Consider the following 22,929-nt stretch of genomic DNA (forward strand, 5'->3'; position numbering starts at 1 on the left):
GCTGACCCTTGAACAACATGGGTTTGGACTGTGTGGGTCCATTTCTATGTATTTTTTTTTAAATATACTGGAAAAAATTTGGAGATATGCAACAATTTGAAACAAAGACAAATTGTGCAGCCTAGAAATACTGAAACAGTTAAGGAAAAGTTAGGTATTATTATAAGAATACCACATGTAATACATATAACGTACAAAATATGTGTTAAATGTTTATGTTATTGGTAAGGCTTCCCATCTAAGCAATTAGTAGTTAAGTTTTTGGGGAATCAAAAGTTTTGGGGAGTCAGGGGCACCTGGGTGGCTCAGTCGTTAAGCGTCTGCCTTCAGCTCAGGTCATGATCCCAGGGTCCTGGGATCGAGTCCCACATCGGGCTCCCTGCTCTGCGGGAAGCCTGCTTCTCCCTCTCCCACTCCCCCTGCTTGTGTTCCCTCTCTCACTGTGTCTCCCTCTGTCAAATAAATAAATAAAATCTTAAAAAAAAAAAAAAAAGTTTTGGGGAGTCAAAAGTTATACATGGATTTTCAACTGTGGGGGTGGGAGGGTTAGTGCCCCTAACCTCTGCATTGTTCAAGGGTCAACTATACAGGCCTAAGTAAAGATATATACATGTAGATATAAATATAGATATACACATAGACATAGACACACATAGAGGTAGAGGGAAAAAAAAAGAAAAAAGATGTACGCAATACAATGTAGGCCAGACAAAAGACTTAATACACAAAGAGCTCTTATTAAGTGATGAGGAAAAGATGAGTAACAACTTAGAAAAAGAGTGTACTTTTCATTAATGAACCTGACAAAAACCTGAAAACTCGGTTAGGATGAGAGTAAGGAAACAGAAAACTGGTGCAGCTACTTAGAAGGGCAATTTGACATTTGACATCCCTTAACATTTTAAAGGTACATGCTCTTTGATCTAGTAATCCTTTTGCTAGAAATTTTATATACATTCTCACCCAAGTCATGAAAAAATGCCACTAAAAAGGTGTTTATTGCAAAAAGTTTATATAAGCAAAAGATTAAAATTAACCACAGTTCACAGAGAAACATGGCAGACTATATTTTCCAAAATGGCCATAACAATATGCATCCTTTTCTGTATGCTCTTATTCAGGTTACCTGCTTAGGAAGTACTTAGGCATCTGAATTTTGAAATTATACCTTAAAAATCCCACCACAACCACCATTAAAAAGACAGAAACAACTTTAAAAATAAGATAAAAGTCTGGAAAGATTTTTGCAATTACAATCAATTGGGGATTTTTCTAGTTACAGCAGCTGAATAGGAATTTTAAAACTTTTAACACAGGAAGCCAAAAAACAACAAACAAGACAAAAATGCAAAGAAATCAAGAAATAAAGCATTTTTTTCTCTCCATTTTCTCAAAGAGCCAGGTTTTTATTCCTTCTGACACGTACACAAATCAGTGAAGCACAGAACCTGCTTCAATAAACCACTGCTGTGTAGGAAAAAAACAACGAAGCTAGAGTTCACTACCGAACTTCTGACCTCTGTCTTACTGCAGAGGTGCTCAGGTGCTCAGTGTAACCATGCTCCCATCTGCACTAAGAGTGAGCCCTCTTATTGGCCAAACTATGCCTGCACATAAGTGTTGTTCAGAAAATACCCCAAATCCTGCCTTTGTCAAAAAGGCGTCTAAATAGACTGGAGGTTCCTCAAAAACAAAGAATTCTAATACAGAATTACCATATGATCCAGCAATTCCATTCCTAGGTCCATATCCACTAGAGGTGAAAATGGGCTCCAACAGACACCTGTATGACAGTGTTCATGGCAGCATTACTCATAATAACCAACTCAACGCTGGAAACAGCCCAAGTGTCTGATAGATATAAGTTAACAAAACGTGGTACATCCATAAAATGAAATATTATCCAGCCATAAAGATGAAGTTCTGATACATTCTACAATATGGATGGACCTTAAAAACATCACGCTAAGTGAAACAAGCCAAATATTCATGATTCCACTTACATGAAATATCCAGAATAGGCAAATTCATAGAGACAGAAGGTAAATTAGAGGTTATCAAGGGCTGGGAGAGTTATTGCTTAATGGGAACAGAGTTTATTTGTGATGATGAAAACATCTTGGAAATAGTAGTTATGGTTGTAAAATACTGTAAATGTAATTTATTCCATTAAGGTACCCCTGAATAATAACAAACGGAAAAAATTTGGTTATATGTATTTTACCACAATAAAAAAAAAAATGAAAAAAAAAAAGACTTCTAATTCAATGATCAAGACAATTTACATTTTACACGTAATGTCTGTCTTAAGAAGAAACATTTAACATTATAGATAAGATCCTCCTAGCGATGACCACCTAAGGGCATGACACTGACATGGATGGTGAAAATTAGTTTGTCATGTAAATTTCTCTCACATGTATTGTTACAAAAATTTTATTCAAAGGAGCCCTAGAATGAACATCTAAACTGAAATGAAAGAACAATGCACTGTGAAAATGCCCCCGTATTAACAAGTACCAGTCAAAGACATCCCAAATCATTCAGTACATCAAACAGATAATATTTTACGATGAATAAGCAAAAGTCGAATGCAGATCAAATGTGCACACTGAGAAACAGCTATGTCTGATTCTGGACGATTTACCAGTATAAACACTATTGAACATCTATTTAAAAAGTCTTAGCCATACTGGCACGTCTTGAAAAAGCGACATATTGATGCTGCTTTATATTCTAGGCCTAATTTCAAAACTTAAGTGGGAGATGAAGCATATACACTATGTTTATTTATTTATTTATTTAGATTTTATTTATTTGAGAGAGAGACAGAGATAGTGAGAGAGAGAGCACAAGTGGGGAGGAGAGGGAGAAGCAGGCTCCCCACAGAGCGGGGAGCCCGATGCGGGACTCGATCCCAGGACCCTAGGATTATGACCTGAGCCGAAAGCAGACACTTAACCGACTGAGCCACCCAGGCGCCCCTACACTATGTTTATTTTCTTTTTATTTGTATTTGTGATCACTATTGATATTTTAGATGTGAAATTTAAGGTGTGAAACCTTAAATTAAAATAGCATTAGGGATATTAGTGGAAAAAGGATTCAATTTAGGATCAGTTAACATGCAATTACTATTTAGAGACCAGTTCAGTCCTATGATTTGAAGGTCATTTGTAATTCCTGAACACTTCTATATCAGTACTAAAGTATCACAAAGTCAGAAAGGTTGCTTTGCTTCCTGATTTGTCTGCATGACCTTTCCCAATTTTTTCATACAGCCCTCTTTCTGTACTTCTCTCCACCTCATCCTAACTTTTCATCTCCTATAAAACTTTTTTTCTTAGGTCTCAATGAAGTTTTGGCCTTACCAATTGTTTACATTCAAATAAAAATAATTAGAAAATTATGGAAATATAAAATACACACTACAAAGAATTTTCAGGAAATCACAAAAGCTTACTAACGTATCTTATTTTAAGTGAAATTACAGAAACTCACTCTGGTTAGGAAAATAAATGCTTTTATACTTACCAGAGAGACAGCTAGAAAACAATATCCTTAATTGTTAAAAAAAATTTAGAACTTTTTATAATATAGATATAAGACTTTATTCTTATTTTTATCTAGATACAAATTCTCTGCCATTTTAATGGAAAAAGTTATAGATACTGTGATATAATGATGTTTTTGAAAGGTAATGGACTACTTCAAACTTTTACCAAAATAATCATGTTTCCTCTAATAACAAAGCCAAACTACTGCTTCCATAGTGTTTTCCCCCTACTTTCAGCTGAAAAGTCCAAAAGATGGCTTGAAAATCTCCCTGACCTTTTATGTCTATTCTCTGCTTGTGTGGTTATGAGAAAATGTTATTATGACACTCAAACTAGTTCTCAGAGAGCTAAATTATTTAAAATTATAGGTTTCTTTTTGGGGCACCTGGGTAGCTCATTTGATTAAATGTCAGACTCTTGGTTTTGGCTCAGGTCATGATCTCAGGGTCCTGGGATGGAGTCCTGAGTCAGGCTCTGCGCTCAGCAGGGAGACTGCTTGAGATTTTCTCTCCTTCTCCCTCTGCCCCTCCCCCTTCAGGTGCGTGCATTCTCTCTCTCTCAAATAAATAAATCTTTTCAAATGCCCCCTCTAAGACTGTATGGTGACTAACATAATAAAATTAAATTAAAAATAAATAAATAAATATAGGTTTTTCTTAAACCTACGTAACTTTAATATAAATTATATTATCTAAACATTTATTAGATACTCACATAATAAAGAATAATAACAAGGAAAAAGCATAAAGGTCAGTGTCTCTGCAATGAATATGCAGCTTTTCTGGTTAGCGGTTTCCTCTCAGATCACTTGTAATTGCTCAGTGAAGACTAACTTTATTCTTTACCATTCATGTGTTTCTACAAACTATCTGAATAAATGAAAACAGCTATATAGTCCTATCAGAATACAGTGATGCAGAGAGTACTAATTTATCTCAAAGTAATTAACTTTATGATAGCTCTTAGCAAAAACCAGAAGGAAAAGAATAGGAACTAGCTTGTATTAAAAATCCGTTAAGTATAATATGCTGAATTTATCTCTAGACATCTTTGTAATTAAGAACTATAAAGCTCTACAAATATATTTTTTATTTATAGAAAAAAAATTTTTAGAAGGACCATTACTTTGAGCAAAACTGAATTATTTATGATGTTAGGCAGAATAGTCTTCCCTATGTGTTTGCAGACAGAACAAGAGATAGACTAGACTCCAAGAAGAAAGAGAATGGAACTTGGTGCTTTTCTTTTTTTAATTTACCATCCCTGATCATTCAAGCTCTTCCTCCTCCACATCAGGACTAAAAGGAAAAAAAAGCTCTACTGTTCTCACATGCCAGAAGCTGTTACTTATCCCTCTGATAGCATTCTCTCTTCTTTCTCAAATTCACAGGGCCTTAATTTATGAGCAAGGTACCCTACCACTTAGGGAAACACTTTTTCTCAGGCTCTCTCACACTGGGGTGTAGCCATATGACTAAGTTTTGGCCAATGAAGTATAAGCAGTAGCGAAATGTGGGACTTGCAAATACTCTACTTTGAAAGAACGGGCACACCTCCTCCTGATTCAACTCTCATTTATTGAGAGCTTACTAAGCAAGTGGCACTATTCACATAGTCTCGATGCAGTCATCATTGGAAAGTAAGCTATCAGGAAGGCCTATCAAGTTAAATACCAATATTACCATTTTATACATAGGAACTCAGATTAACTTGCTCAAGATTTTATACTTCATAACTAGTAAAGCTGGGATTTGAACTCAGGTCTCTGTAATTCCGAAGTTCATACCATGTGAACCGCTATACTCTAATTTCACTCAAAATTCTGAAAGTTCTTCACTGTTTTATAGCACAGGGGAAACTAAAAATTTAAAAGTTACTCTCATGGGTGGAAGCAATGGGATTATAAATTCACTTTATTTTAAAACCTAAAATAATCTGCACCGAGAAGCCTAGAAGAAGCCACAGGAGCCTTGGAGTGTTCGCTATTTTTTAAAAAACTAATTTCTGGTTACCTTGTATATGTAACCTAACATTTGAGTTTAATAAAACAAATGACAGTAAGCATAAGCTTTACTAGCAAAAGCCCCGACGAAAAAAATCATTTCTTATTCTGTAACTAATTGAGTCAGAAACATGCCCAGTATTCTGACATATCTCCTCAAGATTTAGTTGTAGAATGACTATTACATATTTACTTTTTCTAAAACACACCGAAGTGCAAAATACAACCACTAACCATATTAAAAAAAAAAAAAAGGAAACTAAAACCCCCAAATGGAAGTTATGTAAAATCAGACCAAAAAAAATATCTGAAGACAATACCTTCAATACTTGGCTGCATTTCTTCTGTTTTTGGAACAAAAATTCTGATTACACTTGTGGTGATATAAATCAAAGGTAAACTGCGTGAAGTCAAGGTATGGCTCCTCATGGGCTGACCAGGAGATTTTCTTTTCTCTTTTTGGGTCCTTGGTAGTTTTGCTTGAAATATACTTGCAATGGCATTAAGCAAAGGAAAGCAAAGGACAATATCAAAAGCTTGTGCTGAAAGAAGAATTTCATGAAGAAAATGAGGGGAACCATCCGTTAAACCTTCAGATAACTTATGAAAACTTCTTCGCTCATTTCTTGATGTTAACTTGTGGCGGACATTTTTTGTTACAGCTTTTGTGTATGTCAAAGAGAGAAATCCATGCTGCTGATGAGAGCCATCTAGAAGTTTTGCTGTTGTCTGTTCCAGAAAAAGGAAATCACAATACACACTTCATTAAAAAAAGAAAAAAAACTATTTGGAAGCAGAAAATAATCTCAGTTGGTATTATAATCTTTTATTATGTCTATAACCCTCGATGAGCACATTACTGATCAATTCCAAGGATGGGGAAAACCATCTAAGACTTAGAATGACTCAAACTAAAATTAGAAAATCAGGAATCCCGAGTTCTAGTTCTAGATCTTGAGAGGCAATTAAACTTTGTTGTGTCTGGGTCCATGATTTCTAAATTTTCTATAACTTTCAGAATTTGGAACAAGTCATCCCTGGATTTTATCTTTTCATTCTTGATAATTCTTCATCGAAAGTACCAATATGCTGTTGTAACATGGGTCACAGAGAAATTGTTTATGCAGATGAAACTGAAATAACCATGTTACATATTTCCACTTGTAATCAACAACCTGAATAGAAAAGATGATTGACTTCCCTTGACCTAACACTTATGAGAACAGTTTTTCCTTAGATAATGTGGCTAATTTATACGATGACTGAGCCCATAAAAAGAGCCTCATTGATACCATGCTTGGATAACTAAACCAACCATTTAATGCATGTTTACTGGAAACAGTAACGTAACACAAAAACAAAACATCTGTCTTTTAGAACCTGCTTATTTCACTGGCTATCATATTGTTTGTAAAACCTAACTATCAACTCTCTTACAACTCAAACTCATATCTTGGGTCTAATGTTATATTAATATGCACACAACATTTAAGTAAAAATTATATCATTAAAACAATATTTCTGACAAAACTTGTCCGCTTAACTTATATTCAGATGACACACTATAAACAAATTATAGTAAAACAGCATACTTTTAAGAGTGTAGTAAAATGCACTTTGTATTTGTCAACATATGAAAAGGACAGCTCTTGAAAGTTTTCCCGAACCAATAAATATACATAAAATCCTATTTTGTAAATTACTCAACAAAAAATTAAAGTTAAGTTGTTATACTCCACATTTCCAACCTCTCTTCCCAGGGCCTGATAAAGTTTTTAGGTTACTAGGGTCCAATGTGTGATGTCAAGAGAGGAAGTAAACTGAGAAGGAAGAACAAACAGGAAAAAAGTGAGAGTGGCAAAGTAGCAATGTGTTGGGACCTACGTCATGCCAGCACTAGGGAAGCTCTTTTGCTTCCATTCCTTCCTCTCATGTTGCTGCCTGTCATCCAGTGACACAGCGGGAGGAAAAGAGTATGCAATTCCGCTGTTACTGTTTTTTTTTTTTTTTAAAGATTTTATTTATTTATTTGACAGAGAGAGACACAGTGAGAGGGAACACAAGCAGAGGGAGTGGAAGAGGGAGAAGCAGGCTTCCAGCAGAGCAGGGAGCCCGATGCGGGGCTCGATCCCAGGACCCTGAGATCATGACCTGAGCCGAAGGCAGCCGCTTAACCAACTGAGCCACCCAGGCACCCCCTGTTAATTTTGTTTTTAATCTGGACTTTACAACAAAGAAGGGTGAGATAAAATTTATCTTTGTATATGTTCTTTTTTAACCTAATTTTCTGACCATTAAAAATAACTTGGGAGATAGGCATTAAATGGATGTACAAATAATCATATTTCATATAACTGTCCTGCCCTCAGAACATTTTTTTAACCGTTCCCAACTTTCTCGTTGCCTCTCTGATTTCTCTTTCCTTTTGCTTTCTACACTCAAAAAGAAATACAGTAAAACAGGAAAAAGTGCTATCAGTCTTATCACCATCTTGCTGGACAGCAGGAAACACTGGATGGAGAAGGGTGGCTGGGGTATGGCTGCTCAGCAACACTGTCTTTAGGTCTCTAAACTGGACTTGGGGGGAGGGGGCGGAACAGCCATCAACCACTAATCTACATAGGCTTGCTCAAATAATCCTCATAATGGCAACACATGAATCCTGGAAAAAGCATAAAAGGTGTTTCACTGTATAAACGCTTTAATTTGGAAAATATCTTTTAAACATATTGAATGTAGGTACTCTTAAAAGGTAAACTCCCATGAGAGAAAGTTTGCTGAACTGCTGCATCTTTAATTCCCTTAATGTAAGAGGGAAAAAAAAAATAAAAGAATCAATGAATACTGGCTGGAATTGAGATACTGTAAATATTACTTTTCATACAGTAATAATATCTTATTCTCTTTAAAATGAAAAGTTAGAAAATTAAAGAAATATTAGAAAAAATTTTAAAACTTCAGAAAAACTGATGAAGAAAACTTTTAAAGGGCATTAATAAATAAGTGGGGTTTTTCATGAATGTACATTAAAATTATTCAAAATGTAAAAAAAAATTAAGAATGCTTCTCATAGACACTAATAACATTCAAAGAAATGAAAATAAATCTGAACAGAACTTTTGCTGATATAAAAGCCACATTTAGAGACATCTTTTTCCAGACTAAAATTCCAGAAAAAAATAAAAAATCAAATCAGAAACTAGCATTTGCTATGCAAATACAATACTAAACATTAAATCTAGGAACACAATTAGTTAAAATATTTGGTTAATTTTTATCATTTTTTTTAAAGATAGAGGTCTTAAATTCCTTTTGAGCTACAAAAAAAGGAAATAGTTCCCACATGCTAAGAAAATATCTAATAATGTTTGCAGTGATTTAATAAATTCTTAAGAGAATTGTTATTACCACTGTTAATAATCTGGCCTTAATATTTTAAAATTACATGCATTTGCATTGACTTTAAGAATGTCATTTAAAAGAATTAGCTTAATAACATATCCAGATATATTGTACCACTAGAAAAAACAAGGTTCTAAACTTCTAAAAGCCACTGGTGTACAGCCTAGTATTCATCTTCTATCTGGTCAATGACAGGCATGCAGCCTTTTCCAGTTTCAAGAGGTCACCAAGTAAGGTACTTTGAATTAGTTGTGAAAAGGAAATGGCATAATTGAAAGGGGGGAAAAAGCAATCCAAGTAAGAATCATAAAGGAAATGACAAAGCAGTTTAGTCAACTCTTGATCATTCAAAACATGCACAATTTAAAAAACATTATACTTAATGTCCTACACTTCGATTTTCTTGTGCTGATGGTAAAATTAGGTTGTAATCACAAAACCAGAGTGAAAAACAGGATATGCAAGTAACCCAGAAACAAATTAGATTGTAGTGGAAAACCAGTGTATGATTTAAAAGTACAGTAGAGTTCACTGACAAAGTGGATGATACAGAGGAAGATGAAAATCAAGAGTTGACTCTATGGATAGTTTAATTCCTTCTCTGGATTCCTGTTAGTGGGAGTTCTGTAGCATAATTTTAAAATGATTTCTTACAGAAGGAAAGAAGCCAGAGCAATTACTGAAAGGGTCCTGCTTGCTGATGGGTCGAACCAACAAGGTGCGTCTGTTCAGCTTGTCAGTACAGGAAAGGAAGACACCTCCACATTGCCCCAGAGACCAACACTCTTCCCCAAGGCTTGAGGTGATGGACAGGAGCAAAGAAGGTGAAAAGACAAAAAGCAATAAAAGCCATAAGCAAAAAAATCTAGATAGTTTTAATATTGCTGCAGTCTGCATAGGTTTACGTTTGAGCCACTGCTAGGTATGGCTTCTGTCTGGACCATCTTCTGCAAAAGCATTGTTAATGGAAGTAAATGAAAAATAATTGCTTTTTGTGTAAAGTGACTACTTTTAGTTTAGATAAAGGACAATCCAACAAGAACTCATTTATGAATAGGAAAGTCAACATAATAATACATTAATGATAAAGTATTTTAATAAAAGCAATCCTACCTTTGCTGTTTGAAAAATTTACTTAATACCTAGAACAGGAAAATGGTTACAAAACACAAGCAGTTTAGAGGAATAGTTTTATTTTATAATGTAATTTTGGAAGAATAGGTCAAAAAGAATTTACTCTGAGCTTTAATTCTTGTAACCATTAGTCCTATTGCATGAAAGAACAAAGATAAAACAGTTTACAAGATATTTTTAAAAAATCATAATTACTGAATGAGTCTCACCACAGGTTTTTCTTTGCACTGCAGAAATACTCCTTCAAAATGTCCTGACTGCCAACCTTCCCCTGGCCTGGAAAACATAAGTTCACCTTATCTGTTCTCTTCAATTTTTCTGAGTTAAAAAATTGAGCATATATAACTATTTCAAATAGTTATTATGTAAACAACACTACACTGAACTAAAACATGGATCTGACAATGCAATTAAGAACAATTTATATTAGCACCACACCCTGGTCATTTTGCATAGAAGCATTTGTCTTAATGGTAAAACTGTATACTTACTGATTGGTTATTTATTTCTCTCTCATCCATGAAACTGTAAGGCCCATAAGGGCATGACTGACGTCTATTTTTCTCAAACACTATATCCTCAGTGCTTAGCACATGCACATAATATACACCCAATAAATATTTTGACTAAGTGAATGAATAAATTATTTAAAACTTAGATAAATTTGACAGTAAAGTCACTGATGATCTAGAAGACACATTATAATATTCACATCATCAGGAAATGATTTCAGCTATAACATAATAATCATGTATCACCTGTAAAAATCACTTTTATATAGAGATATGCTATTCAGGAGGACCTAAAGAACTAAACATTCCATTATCAAAGATCAATTAATGATTCATGGTTAATGCAACAAAAACAATTATATGCTTTGTAATATACTATCAATAAAACAGATTTTAATATATAGCCAGCAAAATATTTTGAACTTCACAATTACGACACAATGTTTTGGCTGGACAGATTTGACAGTCATTGACATAAGCAATACAATATATGTGATAAGCAATGTGATAAAGAATCAAAATTCAAATTTTTTAATGTAGAATTGGAAACATGTTAAATAAAAAACATTCTCCTTCTATGGTCTATGATGTACCAGTAAAGGTACAGAAACATATGTGCTCTCAATAAATAACTGCTGAATATTATAAATGCAGAGAAAAAATAAACTTTAAGACTGTTTCTACACCCATATGAAATTGAAAATGATGTTTCAAAATTTTTTAAAATGTGTGAATTTTATGGTATGTAAATTATAATTCATTTAAAAAATACAAATTCCAGAGTAGTTTTCTAAAGCAAAAAAACACAAAAACAAAAACAAAACAAAAAAACACAAAAAGCATTTGTTATTTTTATTTGGGAAAAATTAATGACAAAATTGCTATGCATCTTTAGAGTGAAGATATCTAAAACTTTACTTTTTTACTATCATTATTTATTATCATAAACAAATATGTATATATTAAACATAATTTAAGCATAAATTATATTTTTTTACATCATACTTTTTTTTTTTAAAGATTTTATTTATTTATTTGAGAGAGAGAGCACATGAGAGGGGGGAGGGTCAGAGGGAGAAGCAGACTCCCTGCTGAGCAGGGAGCCCGATGCGGGACTCGATCCTGGGACTCCAGGATCATGACCTGAGCCGAAGGCAGTCGCTTAACCAACTGAGCCACCCAGGCGCCCCTACGTCATACTTTTGATAGAAATTTACTAGGGAAAGGAAAATTTGATTCTAGGAATATCCACCACATGTGTATTAATCAAATGTGAGACAAGAAAAGTCTCCAAAGTACAAAGGGCCATGAGCTGTCACTATTCCATTTCAATCTGTGATTATTCTAGTATGGGGAGTAGATGGGGAGTAAGCTTATTTCATTTAATATGGCAATATGGTATTTGTGAACAGATCTGCCATCTTATGAAACAAAACTTTGTTATATTCCATATATGAACGAATTCCAAGGAAAATTGATCAATTTATCTGTTAAGAAACCTTTTTGGAAATAAGTACAGTATTTTTTAGAAATACCCAAATTAAAATATAAAAATTCCTATATAGACTGTATTCAAAGAAAGTATAGCTTTTCCCATATTTCTTATACATTATTTACCTGCTTCTATAGTGATCAATATTGAAACTTTCTATTTTACATTTCACTTTGGTATATACATCCTGAACATCTATGGAAGCACTGAGATCTTCTAGTTCACTGACCATACAAAGCTCTGCAATAAGAAGCAAACATTAAAATTAGCATAGGCCTCACAATCAATATTAAAACCTTCTGTTTTAGTTTTAATGTTCACATATATATTCTTGACATCTACAGAGGAAATGAGACTTTCTCTTCATTAACCACACAAGATTCTACAATAATAAGGAAAAGTAATATCAAAAGAGCCCTCACAATTAAGACAGGATACCTATTTCAAGACAGAAGAAATCCATTAATGTTTGAAGTGCTGTATCTGGTATCACTGCAATACTTTCAGTGACAATGATAAAATGCATCAATATAATCAATGAAAAATCACCTAATGGCTTTTGGAATGGATTTTAATATAAAAAGACAAAATTTAGGTATTATATTCAATATATTAGTATTGCTAATAGAAATCACCTAAGTTAGAGCTAATGATGTTTGTTTAAGTGACAGTGATAAATAAAACTAAAGTCTACTATTTCTTCTAAAAATAGTTTTAGTATTTTATCTTTTCAGTAGAGGAGAAAAGTAACCCTGTACCTGTGCCTTTATTTTCAGGATCTGGAGCAAAGAGTTTTATAGTAATTTTGGGGAGCACCCACTGCATCCACAGACTAACACGTCCACTGGATCCACCAATGTTACTTGTAGTTTGTTCCAGGGTAATAGAATCCGAAAATGGTGAATCATCACCTGCTTGTATGGAATCTCCCTGGGATGAGAAAAAACAACAACTGTTTAACAAATAAAAATAAGTTTAAAAAATTATATAAAATCTGAAATTACCACTGATAACTTTTCCATAACATATATTTGCTAGCAATAATCATATAAATGCTTATGCTAATACATGATGTTAATAATATATATAATAATCACATGTTTTTTATAGTTACAATGTCCATGCATGTCATTCCAATCTCCTCAAGAGTTCATAAGATCCAGAACAAGTTTGGGTTGTACCAATGGGTATTTCCTTAGAGAGTAGGGTCTGCAAGCTAAGCTATAGCCAAGGGCCAAATCTTGTTCTATTTTTGGAAATAAAGTTTTACTAGATCACAGTCATATTCATTCATTTACCTATTGCCTATGGCTGCTATTTAGCAGTTAAGTAGTTTCTGTAGAGATGCTATGGTCCACAAAACCCAAAATATTTACAATCTAGCCATTTATAGAAACAGTTTGTCTACCCCTGCTACACAGTACTTAAATGAATCTACAATATCCATAGCAAAATGATTAGCATAATTAGCATGGCTTAAGAGACAGAACACTTATCATGCCTCCCATATTTTAATATAAGAAGACATTAAAAAGGTAGATTTGACAAATTTTTTTTTTAAAAAGTTTTTAAGTAATCTCTACACCCAACATGGGGCTTGAATTTACAACCCTGAGATAAAGAGTCACATGCCCTACCGACTCAGGCAGATGCCCCATCAATAGATTTTTAAAAATGATTTATAGGTAAAGAGCATGAGCTTATTCAATTCAACAAATATATAATGAATTATGAATATGTAAGTTCCTACATTTGGTACTAACAAACTTTCTGGAAAAAGTTCATTTGGTCATTGTTGTTTTTGTTAAATCTTTTCAGCAGCTGTTAAGTGGTCTGGAGAAAAATAAATCCTGGTATTGAGTTGAACAGCTTCAGCCTCCAGGGCAGGAAGACATGGTGCCAGGGATAGTGATCAGTCACTCATGCATTCTGTTCTGTTCTTTCAGTATTTGGGTTTTTAAAATTCCAACTTCGCTGTCCATTTAAACCCTTCAAAAATACCCATTATCTGAGAACTGATCAAATACCTTATAGCATGCTTATTTGTTTAAAAGATGTGTATATATTTTTAAACATTAGTTATATGTACTTAAACTCCATCTGGTAGGCAGCATGGTATACTAGGGTTAAGGACTTCTTCAGACCCTAACCATGGGATTTAACCTCTTGGGAGTTTGTTTCCTTCTCTGCAAAATGGTTATTTTGATATTTATCTCTTAGAGTTGTTAAGAAGTAAGAACAGAAATGTAAAGTGATTACATATAGTAAGCAATTTGTAAGTAGTAGGTATAATTATCACCATCAAACTGAACCCCTACTTAGAAATTGTACACTCACAAGTCTTACAGAATTTGGTATTCAATACTATCTTGCCTTTCTCATTTTGTCATCTTTCTAACTTCAGCACATTTTCCTTTGCCATATATCCTCAACTTCTTTTTTTTTTATTCTTACGTTAATCCCCATACATTACATCATTAGTTTTAGATGAAGTGTTCCATGATTCATTGTTTGTGCATAACACCCACTGCTCCATGCAGAATGTGCCCTCCTCAATACCCACCACCGGGCTAACCCATCCTCCCACCCCCTCCCCTCTAGAACCCTCAGTTTGTTTTTCAGAGTCCATCATCTCTCATGGTTCGTCTACCCCTCCGATTTCCCCCGCTTCATTCTTCCCCTCCCGCTACCACCTTCTTCTTCTTTTTTCTTAACATATATTGCATTATTTGTTTCAGAGGTACATATCTGAGATTCAACAGTCTTGCACAATTCACAGCGCTTACCAGAGCACATACCCTCCGCAGTGTCCATCACCCAGCCACCCCATCCCTCTCACCCCACCCCCCACTACAACAACACTCAGTTTGTTTCCTGCAATTAAGAATTCCTCATATCAGTGAGATCATATGATACATGTCTTTCTCTGTTTGACTTATTTCACTCAACATAATACCCTCCAGTTCCATCCACGTCGTTGCAAATGGCAAGATCTCATTCCTTTTGATGGCTGCATAATATTCCATTGTATATATATATACCACATCTTCTTTATCCATTCATCTGTCGATGGACATCTTGGCTCTTTCCACAGTTTGGCTATTGTGGACATTGCTGCTATAAACATTGGGGTGCATGTACCCCTTCAGATCCCTACTTTTGTATCTTTGGGGTAAATACCCAGTAGTGCAATTGCTGGATCATATGGTAGCTCTATTTTCAACTTTTTGAGGAACCTCCATACAGTTTTCCAGAGTGGCTGCACCAGCTTGCATTCCCACCAACAGTGTAGGAGGGTTCTCCTTTCTCCGCATCCCCGCCAACATCTGTCGTTTCCTGACTTGTTAATTTTAGCCATTCTGACTGGTGTGAGGTGGTATCTCATTGAGGTTTTGATTTGGATTTCCCTGATGCCGAGCGATATTGAGCACTTTTTCATGTGTCTGTTGGCCATTTGGATGTCTTCTTTGGAAAAATGCCTGTTCATGTCTTCTGCCCATTTCTTGATTGGATTCTTTGTTCTTTGGGTGTTGAGTTTGATGAGTTCTTTATAGATTTTGGATACTAGCCCTTTATCTGATATGTCATTTGCAAATATCTTCTCCCATTCTGTCAGTTGTCTTTTGGTTTTGTTGACTGTTTCCTTTGCTTTGCAAAAGCTTTTTATCTTGATGAAGTCCCAATAGTTCATTTTTGCCCTTGCTTCCCTTGCCTTTGGTGATGTTTCTAGGAAGAAGTTGCTTCGGCTGAGGTCAAAGAGGTTGCTGCCTGTGTTCTCCTTGAGGATTTTGATGGACTCCTGTCTGACATTGAGGTCTTTCAACCCTTTGGAGTCTATTTTTGTGTGTGGTGTAAGGAAATGGTCCAGTTTCATTCTTCTGCATGTGGCTATCCAATTTTCCCAACACCATTTGTTGAAGAGACTGTCTTTGTTCCATTGGACATTCTTTCCTGCTTTGTCAAAGATGAGTTGACCATAGAGTTGAGGGTCCATTTCTGGGCTCTCTATTCTGTTCCAATGATCTATGTGTCTGTTTTTGTGCCAGTACCATGCTGTCTTGATGATGACAGCTTTGTAATAGAGCTGGAAGTCCGGAATTGTGAACTCTCCATAGAAAACAGTATACTCACCATGTTATGTTGTCTTATTAAATTTTAAGGATGTTTTGTTCTGGCTGTTGACTACTGGTCATGACTCCTTAGCATAGGAAGTGAACATTTTGTTTGAGACATTCAAAGCAACAATGAACTATTAGAAGTTGAGGATATACCTCCTAATAGTTCTAATAGTTCATTGTTGCTTTGAATGTCTCAAACAAAATGTTCACTTCCTATGCTAAGGAGTCATGACCAGTAGTCAACAGCCAGAACAAACCATCCTTAAAATTTAATAAGAAGACAACATAACATGGTGAGTATACTGTTTTCTATGGAGAGTTTCTCAGAGCAGAAGCCACTAATCTGGCAACTAAGAAAAGGGAAGATAAGTAAAACCTCATACAAAACAAAACCAAGGGCACCTGGGTGGCTCAGTCATTAAGCATCAGCCTTCAGCTCAGGTCATGATCCCAGGGTCCTGGGATCCAGCCCCTCATTGGGCTCCCTGCTCGGCGGGAAGCCTGCTTCTCCCTCTCCCACTCCCCCTGCTTGTGTTCCCTCTCTTGCTGTGTCTCTCTCTGTCAAATAAATAAATAAATAAATAAATAAATAAATAAATAAATAAATAAATAAAATCTTTTAAAAAAATAAACAAAACCAAAATTTCTGCTCTCATTACCACAGATAGACCATCTACTCAGATATATTCAGCGCCTACATGAAGTGTTTACCTTCACCTAAGATTTACAATACCTTTCAATCAGAAGGAGAATTTAATTTCCTTGAATCCCCAGAAGGAGACCAAATGAGGATGCTTTTCACAAAAGAACAGACAAGTACTTATTGTTGGAATACTTAGGCACCAGGCACAGCAAAGCAGAAGTTGCCTGTGATTTACTGTGACAGAAAATTATAGACTTAAATCTGAAGACAGTGTAGTCGTTCCTTGTTCCACTTATACCAAGCAAAGCAGACAGCTCACTGTGATGTTTTCATATAAATGCTTTTCCAAAATAAGTAGTCCTAACTCTGCTATAATTGAAATTCTTAAAATTTGAGAAGGTATACGAAAATTCAGGTTTTGGGTTGCGGCCTAAAGTGACACAATATCTAATGAAAAGCACAAACTGATCCCAGAAAAGGATGCATTTTACCAAGTCAAATTCAATAAAAGACACATAATGTAGTCAATATGCCTTTCTTCACGGGTAGGTTCTTAGAGCAGAAGCATTTATAAAGTAAGTTATCCTTCAAGAGTTAGAAGAACATCATAATCCCAAGAATGGAAACTGCAGAGAAAACAGCACCTCAAATCCATGCGACCCAGATTTCTTATATTATTATATTCAGTAGGAATGGTAAGAAAACCGTGGCTTCAAATTTAGTAAGTGGGCACTCCTGAAAAAGACTTTTGCTCTCCCTGCTCACACAGTTTCAATTTTCATTTTGGATGTACAACATTTGGTGTAGTGTTGTTAAATATGTTTGTGCATTACTTTTCTGCTCTATTTCCAAATCTATAGCAAAAATTGAGCCAGAATTGGAGATGAACCATTTTCCCACACCTCTTTATGCCAAGTTCTAAAATATACACTTCAATTCTTTCACCATTTTGTTGCAAATTGACCAAAAGACTGAGTTTATTTTTCTAGCTGACTTTATCTTTGTTCATCTGGAAGAGCAAACACTGCAGCCCTTCATCCTTGGCCTGCTTCAGAGCTCAGGGATGATCATAGTTTTGGCCACACTATTACTCTCCCTTATCAAAATAACTCCAGCATTCTTGTTCAATCACAAAACTTCCCAAAGGGCTAAACACTTCCACCACGGTTTGTACTTAAGTCAACAGTAACAAGTGGCCTGCTGTGGTTTCTACTACCTTTGCTCTCACTATTTCAATGCAAGGGGGGGAAAATGATCAACTGTTTTTAAGCTTCGTACTTACGCCTCTTACTCCTATTTCCCCCTCTACGACCATCCAGATTGATATTCAGGAAGCTAGAGCTAAATTCACTGAAAAGTATGGTACTTCCTATCAACAGGTCAACATAAAAAGAATTACTCATAGTTTAAAGTATAAACCACCCAAGGATCATATAAACAAATACTTCTCTTCTTCTTAATACAAACAATTGTTAAGAGTGTGCTTTTTAAAACTAGATTCATGTATAGTGAATTCTTTATAGCCAAATAATTAATATATTTGACCTGACTCAGCAAGTAAAACAATACTTTAAGTAGTAAATGTTTTAAAATTTTTATGAATGTTTTTGAATGCAAATATTAATTAGAAATAAAAAAAGTTCAAAACTGCGATTTCAAAAATTTTCCCAGATACATAATTGATATAAATAAGCACAACAAATGTAAAGTGACCTCATAGAAATTTCTTTCTAGATATGTCTCCTGAGGCAAAGGAAACAGAAGTAAGAATAAACTATTGAGACTTGATCAAAATAAAAAGCTTCTGCACAGCGAAGGAAACAATCAACAAAACTAAAAGGCAATCTAGGAGCAGAATAGGAGAAGGTATTTGCAAATGACATAGCTGATAAAAGATTCATATCCAAAGTACATAAAGAAATTATAAAATTCAGGGTACCTGGTGGCTCAATTAAGTGTGCACCTCTTGATTTCGGCTCAGGTCATGATCTCAGGGTTGTGGGACTGAGCCCCGTGTCAGGCTCTGAGCTTAGTCGGGAGTCTACTCTAGATTCCCTCTGCCCTTCCCCTTGCTCTCTCTCTCTCTCAAATAAATACATCTTAAAAAAAAAAAAAGAATAAAACTCAATACCCAAAATACAAATAATCCACTTAAAATGGGCAGAAGACATGAACAGACATTTTTCCAAAGAAGGCATACAGGTGGCTAACAGATACATGAAAAGATGCTCAACATCACTCATCATCAGGGAAATACAAATCAAAACTACAATGTGGTATTACCTTGCACCAGTAAGAATGGCTAAAATCAACAACACAAGAAACAACAGGTGTTGGCAAGGATGTGGAGAAAGGGGAATGCTCTTGCTCTGTAGGTAGAAATGCAAAGTGGTGCAGCCACTCTGGAAAACAGTACGAAGGTTCCTCAAAAAGTTAAAAACACAAAACTACCCTACGATCCCACAACTGCCCTACTAGGTATTCACCCAAAGAATACAAAAATGTTAATTCAAAGGGGTACATGTGCCCTGATGTTTATAGCAGCATTATCAGCCAAATTATGGAAAGAGTCCAAGCGTCCATCGACTGATGAATGGATAAAGAAGATGTGGCACGCGCACGCACACACGCACACACACACAATGGAATATTACTCAGCCATAGAAAAGAATGAAATCTTGCAATTTGCAGCTACAGAGTATTATGCTAAGAAAACTAAGTCAGAGAAAGACAAATACTATATGATTTTACATGTTATGTGGAATTTAGGAAACAAAACAAAGGAATAAAGGGGGGAAAAAGAGAGAGAGGCAAACCAAGAAACATACTCTTAACTATAGAGAATACATTGCTGGTTACCAGAGGGGAGGTGGGGGATGGGTGAAATAGGTGATGAGGATTAAGGAGGGCACTTGTGATGAGCACTGAGTGATGTACTGAAGTGTTGAATCACTATACTATACACCTGAAACTAATATTACACTGTATATTAACTGGAATTTATATAAAAACAAAAAAATGTAAGGTGACCTCAGATTGATAGGTTAATTTATATAAATATTTATATTTAAAAAATAAAGTAAGTCAATAATTGAGAAACCAAAGACATTTCTGATATGATTATTTGGAAATAGGAAAAACATTACAAACAAAATATTTTGTTGATGTATGCGAAGGCTAAAAAATAAGCTTCACTTCTCTTATCTATTTTGATATATTATCTTTGTCTTCCAATAGCTATTCAGTTGATCAGATGATAACCTAAATGCTACGATTCCCACATATTTTTTTAAGTAGGCTCCACCCTCAGCGTGGAGCCCAGTGCAGGGCTTGAACTCATGACTCTGAGATCAAGAGCTGGGCTGGGATCATGAGTTACATGCTGGTGGACCCGTAATTCCCACATTTTGAATAAAAGTTTCTCCCTAAATGTTGAAGATAAAAACCATTTAAAGATAAATATTAAATGAAACAAGTCTACTTCCAGGGGGAGACTTAAAATGATTACAACACATTCTTAAAACAGCAATTGAATATTCAAACTAAATTTACCATTTTTTTTTAAAGATTTATTTATTTATTTGAGAGAGAGAGAGAGAGAGCATGTGTGTGAGTTGGGGGAGGGGTAGAATGAATGAAAGAGAGAGAATCCTCAAGCAGATTCCCTACTGAGCCGGATCCTGAGCTTGATCCCATGACCCCGAGATCCTGACCTAAGTCAAAATCAAGAGTCAGCTGCCTAACGGACTGAGCCACCCAGATGTCCCACACTAAATTTACTTCTTAAAGGACTGTCTGGAATAATAATTTGAGGTAGATTACTGCTTAGTATTACTGCACTGTAATAACTAAAAAACTGACAAAAGTTTTGCTATAGCAGTTGATGCCAAACAACTTCTCAGTCCAATATTCACTTGCTTTTTAATAAATGTCTCAATAGATATAACTGACATATAACATTATAATAGTTTCAGGTATACAAGATAATTATTTGTATATATTGTGAATGACTACAGTGAATCTAGTTAACATCTATCACCATGCATAGTTACAGGTTATTTTTCTCTTGTGATGAGAACTTTTAAGACCTACATTCTTACCAACTTTCAAACACCAAATACAGTACTATTAACGATATAATCACCATATTGTGCATTTTATCCCCAGGACTTATTTTATAACTGGTAGTTTTTGGCTTTTGGCCACATGTACCTATTTTGCCCCATATTCACTTTAAATTTAACTGAAAATAAATGTTTTAAATAATTACTGGAGACTAAGAAATGAACTGCCTCATGTGAATTTTTTTTAAGTTTTTATTTTAATTCTAGTTAGTTACCATACAGTGTAATATAAGTTTCAGGTGTACAATATAGTGATTCAGCCCTTCCATACAACACCCTGTGCTCATCACAACTGCACTCCTTAATCCCCATCACCTACTTCACCCATCCCCTCACCCACTTCCGCTCTAGTAACCATCAGTGTGTTCTATATAGTTAAGGGTCTGGTTCCTTGGTTTGCCTCCCTTTTCCCCCCCTTTGTTCCTTTGTCTTGTTTCCTAAATTCCACATATGAGTGAAATAATTTGCCTTTCTCTGACTGACTTATTTCACTTAGCATAATACTCTGTAGCTCCATCCATGTTGTTGCCAATGGCAAGAGTTCATTTTTTTCAATGGCTGAGTAATATTCCTGTGTGTGTGTGTGTGTGTGTGTGTGTGTATCTCACATCCTCTTTAAGCTAGGCTGCCTAAAGCAATTTTAATCCCTGAATCAATTGAAGAATATAAGTCAAACTTTGCCATGAACCAAAGCTTCCAATGTTAGAGGTTAATCTGTCAATTTTTACTTTTGGTTGTGCTGTAAATCAGTATTCTAACATGCACTTAGCATTTTATATTTCTTGTTGCATATTAAAATTATTGCTCCCCCTTCTATATAATACAGAATTGTCTCAGGAAACAGAATCCATTATGGACTAAATTTCCTAGTCCACCCATCTATTATGTGGATGCACATATCCATGCCCAAATTCAAATATTATAAATTCCTCTAAGGATAAAGGAAGGTGTCTTAAATGTTTAAAATTTTGTAAAAAGCTGAACATTACTAGGCTAAGTATCCAATTTAAGAAATTAGAAAAAACAGGAGCGCCTGGGTAGCTCGCTGATTAAGTGTCTAACTCTTAATTTCAGCTCAGGTCATGGTCTCAGGGTTATGAGATGGAGCCCTGCATTGGCCTCCATGCTGGGTGTGGAGACTGCTTAAGATTATCTCTCTCCCTCTCCCTCTGCCCTTCCCCCTCCCTCTCTAAATTAGAAAAAGAAAAAAGAAAGAAAAAAAAAACCCTACATAATAAACCAAGGAAAAAAAGCATTTTTTAAAAGATTTCATTATTTTAGAGAGAGAGCAAGTGGGGAGAGGGGCAATGGAAGAGGGGGAGGGATAGAGAGAGAGAATTTCCAGTGTACTCCCTGCTGAGCACAGAGCCTGACATGGGGCTCAATGATTTTATACTGCCAGAATGTTTAAAAAAACTTCTAGTTATGAAATTAATAGTAAAGGGTTTTCAGGCCAGTAATAGCCCCTGGAGTCCCTCAAAGAGCAAACACACAAAATCCCTTTGAGGGAAAAGGGCCTCAACCACAATGTAAAAGTCTCATAGGTAAAGTTCCACTAATGAAAAACTCCCAATATAAGGTTACATAACACATAAGGAAACAATCTACTACAAGTAAAAGTTAAGAACACAACAAACAAAAGGATTAGACTCTCAAAATATTCAGACAACAGATCTGATAAAAAATATAAAATAATTATGTTTAAAACAACAAAAGACAAAAAACAAAAAAGCTCATTATACAGTGTTATGAATTTATATCAAAATATATTTGCAGTGACTTAGTGAATATATATATGCCCTGTACTATAATAAATCCGATTTAATTTAATCATAATGAGTTGATATTCCCAAATCATTTAACATCCACATATTCAATAGCAATGTGTTTGAAACCCGCTCTGTTCCAAGCACTGTACTGGTTGCTTAAATTAGGGTTATCCTCT

The 22,929-nt window shown here is 35.1% G+C and overlaps 1 protein-coding gene and 1 long non-coding RNA gene across 14 annotated transcripts in view; one reads left to right on the plus strand and one right to left on the minus strand.

Moving 5' to 3' along the window:
- The window catches only part of VPS13B (vacuolar protein sorting 13 homolog B), a 768,399-nt gene that overhangs the window by 329,679 nt on the left and 415,791 nt on the right, over window positions 1-22,929 (minus strand). For 10 of the 12 annotated variants that reach the window (XM_064588058.1, XM_064588057.1, XM_064588054.1 and 7 more), the window contains 4 exons: window positions 12,858-13,029; window positions 12,225-12,339; window positions 9,616-9,757; window positions 5,880-6,288 (listed from right to left, as the gene is read on the minus strand). In XM_064588058.1, coding sequence (XP_064444128.1) covers window positions 5,880-6,288; window positions 9,616-9,757; window positions 12,225-12,339; window positions 12,858-13,029 — 838 coding nt within the window. Of the gene's footprint in view, window positions 1-5,879; window positions 6,289-9,615; window positions 9,758-10,304; window positions 10,372-12,224; window positions 12,340-12,857; window positions 13,030-13,063; window positions 13,346-22,929 lie in introns of those variants that run through there. The other 2 variants (XM_064588056.1, XM_064588063.1) reach the window with 2 other exon arrangements.
- LOC135364084 (uncharacterized) lies at window positions 6,240-9,755 on the plus strand. 2 transcript variants are annotated; one of them, XR_010410578.1, is made up of 3 exons: window positions 6,240-6,368; window positions 7,596-7,799; window positions 9,618-9,755. It is a non-coding gene; the product is annotated as an uncharacterized LOC135364084 (long non-coding RNA). The 2 variants fall into 2 exon arrangements; XR_010410577.1 differs by having other exon boundaries at window positions 6,244-6,372.

The sequence above is a fragment of the Mirounga angustirostris genome, unplaced genomic scaffold (genome assembly GCF_029215605.1).
Source record: "Mirounga angustirostris isolate CCGP_5_RB_7025 unplaced genomic scaffold, mMirAng1.0.hap1 SCAF_4, whole genome shotgun sequence".
Taxonomy (NCBI): domain Eukaryota; kingdom Metazoa; phylum Chordata; class Mammalia; order Carnivora; family Phocidae; genus Mirounga; species Mirounga angustirostris.